The sequence below is a fragment of the Emys orbicularis genome, chromosome 1, assembly GCF_028017835.1.
Source record: "Emys orbicularis isolate rEmyOrb1 chromosome 1, rEmyOrb1.hap1, whole genome shotgun sequence".
Lineage (NCBI taxonomy): Eukaryota > Metazoa > Chordata > Testudines > Emydidae > Emys > Emys orbicularis.
In genome coordinates this window covers 47,170,376-47,184,727 of record NC_088683.1, presented here as the reverse complement: position 1 = coordinate 47,184,727, position 14,352 = coordinate 47,170,376, and the positions used below count along the sequence as shown (strand labels likewise).

Sequence of the window (14,352 nt, the reverse complement as noted above, 5' to 3'; positions counted from 1 at the left end):
TGCCCTCCTTAAAGGAGGCACTGGCAGTCTCCAACAGCAAAGAACTGGACCTCACCAATCAAGGGATCCAAAGCACAAGTTATGGCATGAAGTTCTTCCAATACATCCAGAACCACTGAGAGAGAAACTGGCTGAAAGTCAGGCAGAGAAGATCTATCATTAGTCCCCTCCAGGTATCACTGTATAGATGCAGACAGCTCATTCAGGATTATTAGCTTGTTCTCCCTCTCTGTGCTCTGCATATAGATCCTGCTAGACTCAGGCTGCCATGAAGGCTGGTGAAGAGAGGCGAGGAAGCAATGCACAAGGTCTCTATGCAGATGGCCTTGGTCTCCAATGAGTCTCCCAACAACCAGAAGCTTCTGGGGCTGAAGCCCCTTCTTGTTCTATAGGGGCCTCCCTCCTGCCCCAAGACAACAATCAGACAGAAACTGTGCCAGGTTCGATGTGCTGAGTTTACAGTCTCCTGTGTGGAAAAAAACAATTTACAAGACGTTGTGGCCAGAAGAAAGTGCGGCATTTTCAGTTCAGTTTCATGCTCCCTCCCCCTGCTTTGTGTTTCATTAAACAACCATGAGCTCTTGAGGTGACTCAATGGGTCTTGAAATGTTTCTAGCAAACCTGACAGTTGATGGACAGCTTAGAAACAAGACAGACTTTATCCTGCAGTAATAGAAGCTTTAATCATTCTTTGCCCTGTGTTTCAAATCTGTCAGTTGTAGGTTATTATGCCTTGAACACAGTAAAAACAAATAAAAAACAAAACAAAAGCTTTGTCCCAAAAACTGAGGATAAAAAGAGAAGGCTAAAGGAAAGAACTGAGTTATGTAGTCTGTACAGTGCCCCATGTATCTCCTGCAGTTTGTATTTTTTAATTTGTTGTCTTGCCAGTTATCAGTTCAATATGTTGGTCTCTCACAGCCAGTTAATTACACTTACATATTACCTGAGGGCAATCATTGCAAACTTAATTCGCTGTTACCTATAATAAGCAGAATTACTACACATGCATCTGCAGCTCTGTGATCCACTTATCACACCACGTACTGGCCATGCCAGGAGCCATGTAAACAGTGCCCCAGGTGTGCTTGGGGAGTCTTAATGAATCTAAAAGCAATGTTACTTATTGGAGCAGATTGTTATCAGCTCTGCTGTTGTTCATACTTGTTAACTCATCAGTTCTTTAAATTGTTTATGATTGAGTCTCCCCTTGGACCTATGAACTATGAACTATTAGGACAAGCAAAAGATGGGGAAAAAGCATAGTCAGGTAAATATATTTGAAAGATCACCATCAGGAAGTCTCCTAGATTCATAGAGTTTAGGGTCAGAAGGGACCATAGTTATCATCTAGTCTGACCTCCTGCACATTGCAGATCACAGAACCTCACCCACTCCTGAAATAAACCCCTAACCTCAGGCTGAGTTACTGAAGTCCTCAAATTATGGTTTAAAGACTTCAAGTTACAGAGACTTCACCATTTACACTAGTTTAAAGCTGCAAGTGACCTGTGCCCAATGCTGCAGAGGAAAGAAAGAACTCTGCCAGCCCTAATTTTGCTTTGCAGGTTAACATTTGGTGTACCCCAGTTCCCAGACTTCCCAGAAGCTTCCCCTTGCTGTGTCCAGCCCCTGTCACTGAACACTCACAGTAATTACCAAGTCCTCTGCCTCCAAAGAGACAATGTACTCACCAGCTTACTTGATTCAGCTGAGAGGGCACCCTCTACTTTAGATCACAGCACTGAGGTGACTTCATAATAAAAGGAGAATAAGTTTATTAACAAAGAACAGAGATTCACAGATTCAAGGGAGTACTGAGTAAGAATAATGGAAACAGTGAGAGTTACCAGTAAAACAAATGCATAGCACACTTCTAAGCGACTAATCATAACTTTTAACAGGCTAAAACATTTGTCTAAGATAAGTTTCTCACGTAAAGCAATCACTCAGCATCACCAGGACCACAATCCAACTTTCATGTATTCAGAGTGTTGTCCTTTTTGCTCCCTGAGAGATGGATAACAAAGGGGATCTTTCCCTTCTTCTGACAGTCCAGCAAACCTTTGAAATGTATCCTTTTGAAGTCTATCTCCAGATAAGATCCTTCTTCCCCGCTGCTTTGTGCTCAGGTGTGCTTACTGCTTTCTCATCCTCCCGTTATCTTGTTCTTCCTGTTTACCTCAGGTGCAAATGAACTCCTATTTATTTGGCTTGTCCTGCTTAATTTACATCAGAGATATAAGCAGACAGGTAAATAAACATTCCTTTGGGAAAAACTTTTTTTTTATTGATTCTGCCTGGTTACATAGTTGAAATGTATTTTTAGTATCGACCTGCAACATCTGGCATGATACCTGTATGTCCATCTCACAGTGCTTGTGGTGACCAGTATGGTATAAGCTTTCATTGGATACCTCACACGACATTCTTAATAAACACTATGACAGCAATGTTCTAGGTAGTGAGTTTGTCAGGCCTGATAGGAATTGCTGTTACATGACAGTGAATCCTTTGCCAGTTGGCACTGAGAGGCTCTTAGAGCCATCGTAAGTCCTATCTCCTCAAGCAGTTCTGTGTGTGTCCTAGGTCTGTCTCTGCTGTGAGTATAGGGCAATTGTGTGACTTCAACAGAGAGAGAGGAAGACTGGGAACGTGTCCCTTACCCAATATAATACCTCCCGAAATATTTACTATGCAGGGGATGTGCAGTTTTTTGAGGGGAAGTGGCAGTGAAGAGCTGTCTGCTCCTCCCCTTTGCCCATGTATTGGATCTTCAACCACACAGTTGCAGAGCTGTCAGCCAGAGAAACCTGCCCCCTGTTGGGAGTTCAGAGAGGGATTGCACACATTCACTGTCTACCTTTATGTCATTTCCCAGCATGGTCACGTTGGTCTATGACTTCTCCCTTAGGATGGGGGAAGAGATTGATCAGCCACAGAAGCACTATACAGCCATTGTACAGAGGAACTTGCATTATTTTCATTTATGCACTTGTGTCTATGTCTGCAGGGTTCAGACTCCTGAGAGTTCTATGCCACAAATGACTGATACCAAGATCTGGCCCTACTAGAGAAAGAAAAATGATCTAATGATCTAAACATGAGACTGGGAGCCAGGAACTCCTGGGTTCCTACCATAGCTCTGACACTGACTCACTTCGCTAATTTTAATTGATAACAATGTTGATTAACAAATATACAGCTCTAACAAACATGATTTTTGTCTTCCAGTGGAAGAATAGGTGGACAGTTACCATTAGAACTGATTATGTCAAAGGTGCTTCTGGAATCCGCTAATTGAGACTGCTTCCTACTATTAACTATTAGTTATTATTCATTGTATTATGGTAACATCTAGAGACTGAGTTGTGCTAGGCATTGTAAAAAATTAATGAGACAGTCCCTGCCTTGAATAACTTAATCTATAAACGATGCCAAGTTGGTTTTTATTTGTTTGTTTTTGCACTCAGGGACTGATAAATGAGGGCACTGTGTTTATTAAATTTCCTCTGCTCTGAGGGACACCAAAGTCCTGATTCTCATTTACACTAGGATCACTTTACGCCACTTTGGCAGTGTAAAGAGGCCTTATAGTGAATGTATATGCCCAGCAGTCCTAAGGATTTCAGGGCAGTTCTGATTTTCAAACAGTCCTGACATATTTTTGTTAGATGAGGCTGCTCCAATAAATGATTCATAAGGTAGTAATAATAAAATATAAGAGGTTACATTGACTTTCATCTCAAAACAACTAACCACCTGATATTTAAGGGGAGAAATTTAGGCACAAACACCATCATCTTGTTCTTTTAAAACTCAGCACTGTGAGATAATACTGTGCCTCGGTTAGATTAGGTGTTGCCCTAGCAACACAATTAAAACCACATTTTAGAAGAGAAAAAGCATTACATGGTTTCACTTGGGGAACATTAATAAGGGGAACATCCCTTCCCTCTGGTCCTTTCCTTGTTCCCATTGAAATGTTGACTTTATTATTATTATAATGTTTTTCAAGTTCCCCTCTTCAGTGTGAGTACTGAATATATCTGTTGCGAACCCAACTTAACACTCCAACAGTCATTGCATGTTACTGAATAATTGCATTAGAAATAGTTAATGCTTTTAATGGTTTATTTAAAATAGACCTTTGACATGAAAATAATATTTTCCAGATCTGCAGACTTAGGCCCATAGAAGTCAATTGGAATTTTGCCATTGACTTTGTGGAAACAGGATCTAGCTTTAAGTTGTAACTCGTCCTCCCGTCTTCCTCCTTGTCACCTGCAGCTCATTTCCATTCTCTTCAAATGTTATCTTCACCTGAGGAACCACCTCCTCAGGCCAGTATACCGCTCCAGTTCTGTTTCGAGGATGCAACTACACAGCCTTTGCACTTGAATTTAGAAGACTCACTGGTACTCTTCCTTTGGTGGCATTATCAGTACATTGGCTGGCTGGAGCCCATTAGGTAGGCTTATCCCAGATATAGGCTCTGCAAGCACTTGATATCCATTGGTATTTCCTGGTACCCAGCAGCGTTCATCAAGGATCTTTCCTCTTCAAGGAGGAATAACAGTCTTCTGTTTTCTGCCCACTTTAATATTTCCAATCTGCCCCACGGGACCCAGGGAACGACTCTGCCTCTCCACTCGAGCCAGTACTCTACTCAGCAGAGCATTCTTCTTAGAGTGCCCATGACGGTTCATCTTCCTGGTTCCTTCTTCTGGCAGCAGTAGCTCCTTCAGCTCACTAATGATGTTCATTCCTAGAATCCCTGGGACTCCTTCTCCCATATGGCTCCCTTCAGAGGCTTTGTCTTTCAGGATGAAGATGCATTTTCCTGGCAGTGTCTGGCCCACCACTGGGATTGCCAGTCCATGAACTGCTGTTAGATGTAAAAGCATGTGCTGTGCATGGTCAGCTCCTTGTCCTTCAAATATTTTTGAAAATGCGACTCAGTAATGGTGATGACTTCTGAGCCAGTATCTAACAAACATCTGGTCTTCGCCCCTGCTGTACATACTTCAGCAGTTAGACAGTCTCCAAATACTTGTTTGCAGAAGTCACTAGATATGCTGACACTGACCGCATTCCTATTAACACTGTATGCAGAGCAATTTTCCACCAAGGACAGGCCTAGGAATTCTTCTGCCACTGCTTGGCCTTCTGCTGTAGATGGACCACTCACTCCTGGTGCCACATTGGTTTTGAGTGCCTGGGACTCTGCTCTCCTTCTCAGTGGACATTCTCGGCTAGTATGCCCTGGCCTTTCACAAGTGTAACAAATGTACCTTCCCAGCTCATCCTTCAGTGGGGATCTTCAGGATCCTGGTGCCCTTGGATACTTTGGCATATTATTGGGGATTTTTTTCTTTCATCAACTCGGTCATCACTTTCAGCATCTCCCCCTGTTGGATTGCCAGCTTTTGGACAGCCTCACTTAAACTTTCCAGTGCTAACTGTGTTTGGGGCAGGGTCTTTTCCCCAGCAGTTGCATTCACTAGGCCCCCACTTCATGTACGGGAGTTAGGCTTGGCTGTCTCTGCCACAGGAACTTCCTCTTCTTCTGACCACATAATGGCAGCCTGCCATGGAACTTCTTACTGGGCTCTTCCTTAAACCTCCTTTTCATTTCATGGCAGAGCGAATCATCCAGGAGCCCCAGCACCAACTGCTCTTTCAGAACCATATCTGGGTCTGGAACTCATCAAGGGTCTCGCCGCTCCACTTTGCTCATTCTCTCCTGGAGGTCATAGGCATATGCCTGGACAATTTCACTGCGCTCCTGCTTTCTCTCAAAGAACTCCTTTAGTCGGGTTCCAATAGGTACCTTCTCTCCATACACTTCTAGGATGAGTTCAAATACCTTTTCCATATCTTTCTTGTCTGCCATTGCCATGAACTTTACTGTGGCCTTGACCTAGCCCTTGAGGTGTTCCTCTATGAAGTCCACATGATCTTCTTCAGGTACAGTTAGCACATGCATAGCCGCCTTCACAGACTTGACCCACTCCTCTACCGTAATGTCTTCTGGTCTAGTCAGGAAGCTGCTAAACTCTGCGACCTTCTGCTCCCATGGAACATAAATAGTAGGGGGTTTCTTAGCTTCTGCTGCCTGTTGGTCTATTACTGCCTTAGCCAACGATAAGGCTTCTCTCTGTTCGGTTCTAGCTTCTTGTAATGCCTCAGCTTGGTCTGATAATCTGCGCTGAAGTTCAGCAAACTGGGCCTGTAGTTCTTCAATTCCATGGTAGGGTTCTCGACCAGGCCCGGACAATGCTACCAGAACTCAACCAGTAAACCAATGGGGTGGACCCTGTGGATAGAATCCTGTTCATGACGCCAATTATGTAAGTGAGGGAATGGTCCCGCTATTGTGGGGATCTTCCTGGGTTATACACTACTGTGTATAAGCCTGAGTCCTCGCTCCCACTTCCTTTACCCAGAGGCCTGCCTGACTTTGAGGGCTCCCCTTCCACTCTCCTGTGTGGCAGAGTCCTCATAACCCCAACAAGGCTGGGCCCAGGATTCCTGGGGGGCTCAAACCCCAACCTTATCATGGTCAATTAGGGCAGGGGCTAGGGTGTCCCCACTCCAGGGTGCTCTCTCTGCACTGGACACTTCCATGACCCACTGATCGTTACATACAGTTCAAAGCAAATACAATTTATTAAACAGCAATCAATTTTAAAAAAATAAGGAAAAAATGGGAAAGGTTAAAGGAAAACACATAACCCCGTTCTCTGTCAAGGGGACACCACAACCAGCATCTCTGGAATATAAGGGCAATTCACAGTTTGTTCCTCACACGTCCCAGGCCTCCTTCTCAGGCCCTGGCTATGCTGTAGGGATACCGCGGATCGGCCACTTGCTCTGGTGGTGGCCAAACGCCTTCAGGCTCTAGGTAGCAGGGCCCTTCTTCCCAGCATCAGCCCGCCCATCGGGATTATGATCCCCCTCCAAGTCTGGCCTGCAAGGCTTCTTGGCTGGGGGCATCTCCCTGCGCTGGGCCTGCTGCCCAGGGTCTCCCCTGGCTCTTCCCAGCTGCTCATCACACCTGGCTCCGGACTCCTCCAGCTCCACTCTGCCTCAGCACTGATGCTGTTCTGCTTCCAGCCCCCCGGGCTGCTTTTTCTGGCCCCTCAGGCTCTGGTTGCTACAGCTCTCCTCCCAGCACAGGTCTGCTTTCAGGGGTGTTTGTGCGGCTCTGCTCCCAGCACTGACCTGCTTCTTGGGCTGCTTCTTTGGTTCTCTGGCTGGCACGGCTTTGTCCCCCAGCTCAGCTTGGGCCCCTGCTCTCTCCTTAGCTGAGCCCCATTCTGTTCCAGGCAATTCCAACTCACCCAGAGGACGGGACCCCCCGACCTGCTGACTCCCTCATTAGCCTGCTCACCCTGTCAATAAGGCTGACCTGGAGCATTGGCCTTTCCCCATTGCTCCTGGGGACTGTCAGTCTCAGGGTCCTGATTTCCCATTGACCCTTTCCCTTTCTTTTGGTACTGGGAGCTAGCCAACCAAGCCCCCACTGAGTTTTAGTAAGGGTCCAACAGTCCTCTTACATTTATCCATGTATCTGTTGAAATGTATATTGAGTATTGTCTCATTCTCAATCACCAGTCTGAGCTAATTGCAGACGAAGGATTGTGAGATTTAACAGGAAAAGAACAACAGCAGGGGGAAAAGAGCCTCAGCTGGGGGTGCACTTCAAAGGTTTACTGGACTATAATTGGGGAACAAGGAAAGCACCTTGTTGCCCATAGGAAGGAAATGGATAGCAAGCACATTTACATTTATGAAAATGGGATCACAACCAGCCTTGGTTGGATATGCTGTAAAAGGCTTTGGGTGAGATACGACTGCTCTAGTCAGGTTTAGTTTAGTCTCTAGAAAGCAGGTTATGATTTTGTTTTATATGTAGCCCTTTTCCCCATTATTCTTGTTCAGTATCTCTTGAATCTTTGGTAATAAACTTATTGTTGTTTACACTATAAATATATCTCAGTGCTGTGATATTAAGCAAGGTGCTGATCCCGAGTTGAATCACACCAGCTGGTGTGTGTACACTTTCCCTTAGGGACAGCAGACCTGGTATTTCTGTGAGTTTTCATTGGATAAAGGTTGGACACTACAGGTGAACACTTCAGAGGGGCTCAGGAACTGGGGTGCATGTACTGTTAACCTGTAAGGCAAACTAAGGGCTGGCATGGGCCAGAGGAGATTGTTTGGGTGGCTGATGGTGTCAGGGAGCTGACACCCTGTTAAGCAGAAGCAAGTCTCCTTCTCGCTGGAGGTCATGGGAGTAACAAAGTGACTCACAGCCCTGGGCACCCTGAGAACCCTCACAGGGAGCATTCATCCACAAGTGATATTTGGCAAAATTATGTGCACTGTACATCTGTTGTAGTCTCATGTTCCATGCCCTGTTCAATGATTCACTGATAATCATAGATGTTCATAAGCAGGGATATTCCATTTTAGAAGATAACTCTGCTCACTTACTTATCACCAGTTTCCTTTTCCTTTATGGTATAGCAGTAGGTAAGCACTGTTGTGAGCCTTTTATAGTGGGATATTCATGCAAGAAGCAAAATAAAATGAAAAACAAATGATCAGAAGGAATTTTTTTTAAAAAACTGTAGTCTATGTTGGCAGTCCATTGCAGTGGAGTAATTGGAGAGAAGGTTTGGAGAGGAATGAAAAAACTTGCATGATTTTATTACCTAAAGCAATGGGTGACCAAGATCATAAGCAGAACAAAAGGGGCAGAGAAGAAAGGGAAAAAGTCTTTTCTCTATAATTCCACTTTTTTTCCACTATCTGATCAAACCCAAAAGCAATGTAATTTATTTATGTGCATTTGCTGCTCTGTATACAGCATAATTTTGATTATCCAAGCTTCAATTGTCCCGAACTCCCTGTCTTGCTAAGTGGTATCATGTCCCTTGATGTGAATTATTATATAGAAAATTGAAATTCCCTCAAGTATTTGAAACTTGAATTTCAAAATCTATTCATTGAGCCCCATGACATTTAGATTAGGATGCACTGCGTATAAAACGTCTGATTCTTCATAAGGATGAATCCTTTATAGAAAACAATATCATATTTGTATATAAGGTGGGCCTGAACCAAAAGCCTTGCTATGAACCTGTAGGCAGTTTGGATGTGAAGCAGAATCCAGCTCAGGATCTGAGCACTGTAGGTCAAGCCCATCTCTAATTTGTATCTAACTAACACCAAACCCATAGGGGAGAGCCTCTGAACAGTTGAATGAATCACATAATGTGTATGCAACAATTTCAAAATATAATAGGACAGGCCTGATTCCTCTCTTTCACCAATTTTACACTGTTGTAATTCCAGTGAGTTACTCCTGATTTTCATGAGTGTAAAGGTAAATCGGAAAAAGACTCTGAAATCACCTGTGCTTTTTGGATACTTTGCACCAGCAGTGCATCCTCCACTGGAGCAACCAGAGCCAGCCCTTCTCCCTACCCTTTCCATCCCTAACTGAGCCGACTGACTCCCTTTTAAGCCCCGCCTCCACATGGAACATGCTTGACATGGATGGAGGGGCAGGGCCTGCTGAGCCCAGAGCTGCTCTTTCACCCTTTGCTGTCCAGTGAGGGGTTTGTACACCCCGTCACACAGCCCAAAAGTTATCCTAAGCGCGACCCTTGGAAAATTACCCTGTTAAAATGCTCCCTTACTCTGAAGAGTAAATATGGAAAAATGGCCCCTTCTTACTGATCAGATTTGCTCTCTGTGTCTGTTCAAAGTCAAGTGAGTTTGACTGAGTTAAGTGACTACAATAAGAATTTACTGGGTTTTACTCTTGTCGGTGCTGCAGCACCCACACAGATGGGGGACTGTTCCTCGCTATGCAACATCAACATACTAGTAATTGCTTATGAAGTTCAAATCAGTTACCCCTGTGCAACGGGGTTGCAAAGTTAACATGAAAGGTATAACCTGAAGATGAAGGGTGCACACAGGGGTAACTCAGGGTCTGAATTTGACCTGCAAAACCTTTATTATTGGTGAATGATGCATGTGAAGCAAAGAACCGAAATTGACTTTCGAAGCCTAGTTTGATAAACTGAGCATGTTAATTAAGGAATCATTGAGAGACAATCAGCATGGACCCTCACAATGCTATTTTAACAGAGGCACTTTTCAGAGATGAGCTATGCGCTCAGTGAAGGGCTGCTCATATCGCCCCACTAGAAATTCGATTTTGTTTTTAAATTGATATATTGAAATGGAACGAGTCTGCATTAAAAGGGAAGTTATACAAATACCTTAATAAACTTAGCACAGTGTGGTTTTACACTAAAATGAGGTCTGGAAATAATATGAACAGCTTGACTTTTCCCTGAGTATTACTTAAGAGTTTGAAATGTCTAAAAGTGAAGTATGTGGGAATTAATGAAAACCACACAGGACAAAATAAAGGCACTGTGCAAGGGCTTTTTGTGAGCAAAGTAAAAAAGAAAATATACCATATATTGGCAGATATCACATCATGATGTTTTGATTATTAATAATATTTACTTCAGTACATCTGAGATCTCTGTTGCTTCAATATAAGGTTTGCTCCCGCTCCCATTGAAGTCAATGGCAAAACTCCCATAGATTTCAGCAGATACAAAATCAAACCTTAAGTATGCTCAAAGAAAGAGTATCTTGTTGTTTGTTGTGCTCTGTGTGTAATTAGTGTGGGCAGAGTCCTGCAGTCCTTGTTCAGACAAAGTTCCAATCAATATCAATTGTAGTTTTGACAGTGTAAAGCGCACAGTATTGGGCCCTATTACATCTGAGTTATTCTGTGTTGAGAAATGAGGGATTTCTTTTAATGGAGTGGAGGGAGTTGTGTAACACAGAGTCCTACATTAGCACTGTCATTGGGAATGAACAGAATAACCAATACACATGTACAATGAGAACAGTGGCTCTGGTTAAGGCTCTGCTCATGCAGTTGGATGGGGACTCCTTGTGGGCATAAGGGTCTCTGCTAGCAGATCCCAACACAGTAAAGGAGCCTAAGAATTTATCATTTTACTGAGTCATCTGATAATTGTAGCTCCTCTCTGCGTGTTTTTATTTTATATTTCATTGAACAGGAGGTGACTGCTCCTTTTAACAGTATGTTGACTTTTTAATTTATTTATTTGGATTTTTTTCAGGACTGCACCTTCCAATTACTTTCCCTGGATGCCTGGATCAGCATGTGTTGTCAAAGACAATCATTGCAAGTGGCCCTTCTCAGCCTGTGAAGTCACATGAGGGTGATGAAAGGACAAATTTTGCCCATCTGTGGTACTTGTGGAGCCGGACCAATAGTGCACAGCTGTAAGATAATGATTTTGTATCATCATGTTCTGGATGTCTGTATATATCTCATAGCATGTTTGAGCGAGAGGCAGTCCAGCAGCATGTAGAAAGGAAGGATCAGAAGCCCAACAGCATTCTATCTACACAGGTACTTACATGGCCATCATCACTGCAGTATCTTAGGGCTTGTCTACACATACAGTGCTGCAGCGGCATAGCTGTCCACACTGGCGCTTAGGGTGGTGTAACTTATTTCGCTCTGATGGGTGGTTTATTCACACCCCTGAGCAACATAAGTTATGCCAACATAAGCTGTAGTGTAGACATAGCTTTAGTGTGTACACACACCTTCATATACTGAGATGATGAGGATCATTTAATCACCTAGGTAGATACTGATACAGACACACCTCTGAATAATATATAAGTCTGTACAGTGGCAGATCTATCAACCCATGCCCTGGCCTACCCCCCAACCCAACCCACAAGCTCTTCTGTGCAGAGAGCCCCCATAAAGCTGGGCTCTTTGGCATATTGGAGTATGCCATCCCAGCACAGGCTCTCCAAATCCTGCCTCTGTTTCAGCAGAACCAAACAGATTCTGCTGCCTGGGACCCTCTGGGAGTGATTCTGGCCACTCCATTAGGACTGCTGTGCGGGGAAGCCAAGCCTCTGTGCTCTAGATCTCCCAGGTGGATAAAGCTTCTGGAGAAGTCTGCAGCACTGATTCCTCACTTAGCCTCTCTGGCATATTTCCTGAGCAGTGGCTCTCAGTCTGCTACCTCTTCCTGGGAATGGAGCTTTTCTGCCCACCTGCCCTAGGCCCCCAGGACCAGTGCTGACCCCTGAGATAAACCAGTTGCTTAAACACACCCTGTCCCAGAACTCCCCCTACAAAGGTGTGGTTACTATTTAACTCTCTCAGGGTCACACAGTAGCGGTAAAGCAGTTAAAACACACTTATTACAGAGTCTAACATATTTCTGTTTTTACTTAATCATATAAAGCACAAGACAGTACAGCTCATACAAAGCAATATACATTCTAAGCACAATGCCCCTCATTAGCTCACCCTTCCCCTGCGAGTCCTTGGGGGACCATCTGGGTTCAGGGAGGCAGGCAGGGAGTCCCCTGCGTCCTGAGGTGTTGCATGCTGGTGGGTTGCTTCTTCCTCATGGGCTGGAGAAAATAGCTCCTGAGCAGAACAATTTCTGTCCTTTTAAAAACCTTAGTGCCCTGTGTCAGGAGACACCTTTGCCAGCTTTCCCACATGAGCCCAAACCCCTGGCAGGTGACTTCATTGCCAAGGCAAGTTCCCCTCTGCTAAACCAATTCTTCTGGGCAGGGACCAGTCTTTTGTCTTGAACAGCGGTTCTCAAGCTGTGGGTCGGGACCCCAAAGTGGGTCATGACCTTGTTTTAATGGGGTTGCCAGGGCTGGCTTAGACTTGCTGGGGCCTGGGGCCAAAGTTGAAGCCCAAGTCCCACTGCCTGGGACTGAAGCCCTTGGGCTTCAGTCTTTGCCCCTCCTGCCCAGGGCGGTGGGGCTTGAGTGGGCTCAAGGTTCGGTCCCCCTTCCTGGGGTCGTGTAGTAATTTTTGTTGTCAGAAGGGGCTCATGGTGCAATGAAGTTTGAGAACTCCTTGTCTAGAATACATAGCTTTCCGTAGACAGTGTCATTGGGGATCCAGCAGCACCCCAAATTGAAAACTTCCTAAATGGAAGAAGGATAGGAAGGACAATCACCCCACTTTCCTTTAACACACTATCAGTGCCTCCATTATGTCCAAACTAAGCTTCTGCCAGCTTGCCTTTATCTAAGGATTGCTCTCTGCCAGGCACTGGGAAAGCAAAGATGCTGCGTCATCTGGGTTTGATGGAAAAGAGGCATAGAACTGTGTATGCCAGGTACATCTTGATAGAGCTACAGCCCAAATTGTTTTATTATTTTCCTCAGCATGACATACAGGAGGGACAATCAAAATCAGCCTGGCAGAACATGCATGAGCACTGTCTCTGGACAGATGAGCAATTGATCAAAATCACATTCTCTGAGCTCTGGGGGCCAAATCCTGTTCCCATTGAAATCAAAAGGAGTTTTGCTATTGAGTTCAATGGGAACAGACTTTGGCATTTGAAGAGAAAAGAACAAAACCACTCAAGCAAGGGCTATGTTGCTTATACCACAGGTATCAAAGGCTGCTGACTCATGTGAGAAAGTCAGCAGACATCTGATCTTTGTCCATTGCAAGGGAAAAATCAGCAATCAATGAGGCTAGAACAGTCTCTGTACCATATCCAACTCATAAGTCCATCTGCAAAGGATCAAGGAAATATGAAGGCTCCAGATTACCTTAAAGTCTTCAGTCCCTTGGTTAGAATGCTCCCATAATATATGTTCATAGTCCAGAGGCTGGAGCAGGAAAGAGACAAAATGTATCAGTGCATGGGATTCTTCTGTCCTAAGTGCAGAACTCTGCACTTGTCCTTGTTGAACCTCATCAGATTTCTTTTGGCCCTTTTGGACAGATTTAATTTGTCTAGGTCCCTCTGTATCCTATCCCTACCCTCCAGCGTATCTACCACTCCTCCCAGTTAGGTTCCAAGTTTGTAAATTGTTCTGGATGAAACTGACAATGCCTGAGCTGTCAGCTCAGAAGGAGCTTCATTCGAATAAAGGTGGGCAGATGTGTGATAAGTCTTAGCTCCATTGCTAAGATAAGGAACATATTTTCAGCAAAGTTCTTGGCAGATTCCTGAGGCAGCTGGTTTAAGGCCATCAGAGTTCGGCATTATAATCTTCACTTATAGTTCTCTCACCCACAAAGCTGGAAAATGAGGCATTTGTTTGCTTTGTTTTGCTGCTCCAGTTTCAGTTAACAAAATGTATGTTAGACTAGTTTGGCTGCAAAGAAGAATTCTATGTTTAATTACAATGGGGAAAACACCTGATTCCTGTCAGGCTGCAGAACTGGGTTGCCATCAGAATCCAAACATCCTCTGGTCAGTGCAATCA

The 14,352-nt window shown here is 44.4% G+C and overlaps 1 protein-coding gene across 1 annotated transcript in view; it reads left to right on the top strand.

Moving 5' to 3' along the window:
* CPED1 (cadherin like and PC-esterase domain containing 1) overlaps window positions 1-14,352 on the top strand; it is a 199,648-nt gene that overhangs the window by 47,605 nt on the left and 137,691 nt on the right. The window contains exon 5 of the mRNA XM_065423264.1: window positions 11,190-11,355. Coding sequence (XP_065279336.1) covers window positions 11,190-11,355 — 166 coding nt within the window. The remainder of the gene's footprint in view (window positions 1-11,189; window positions 11,356-14,352) is intronic.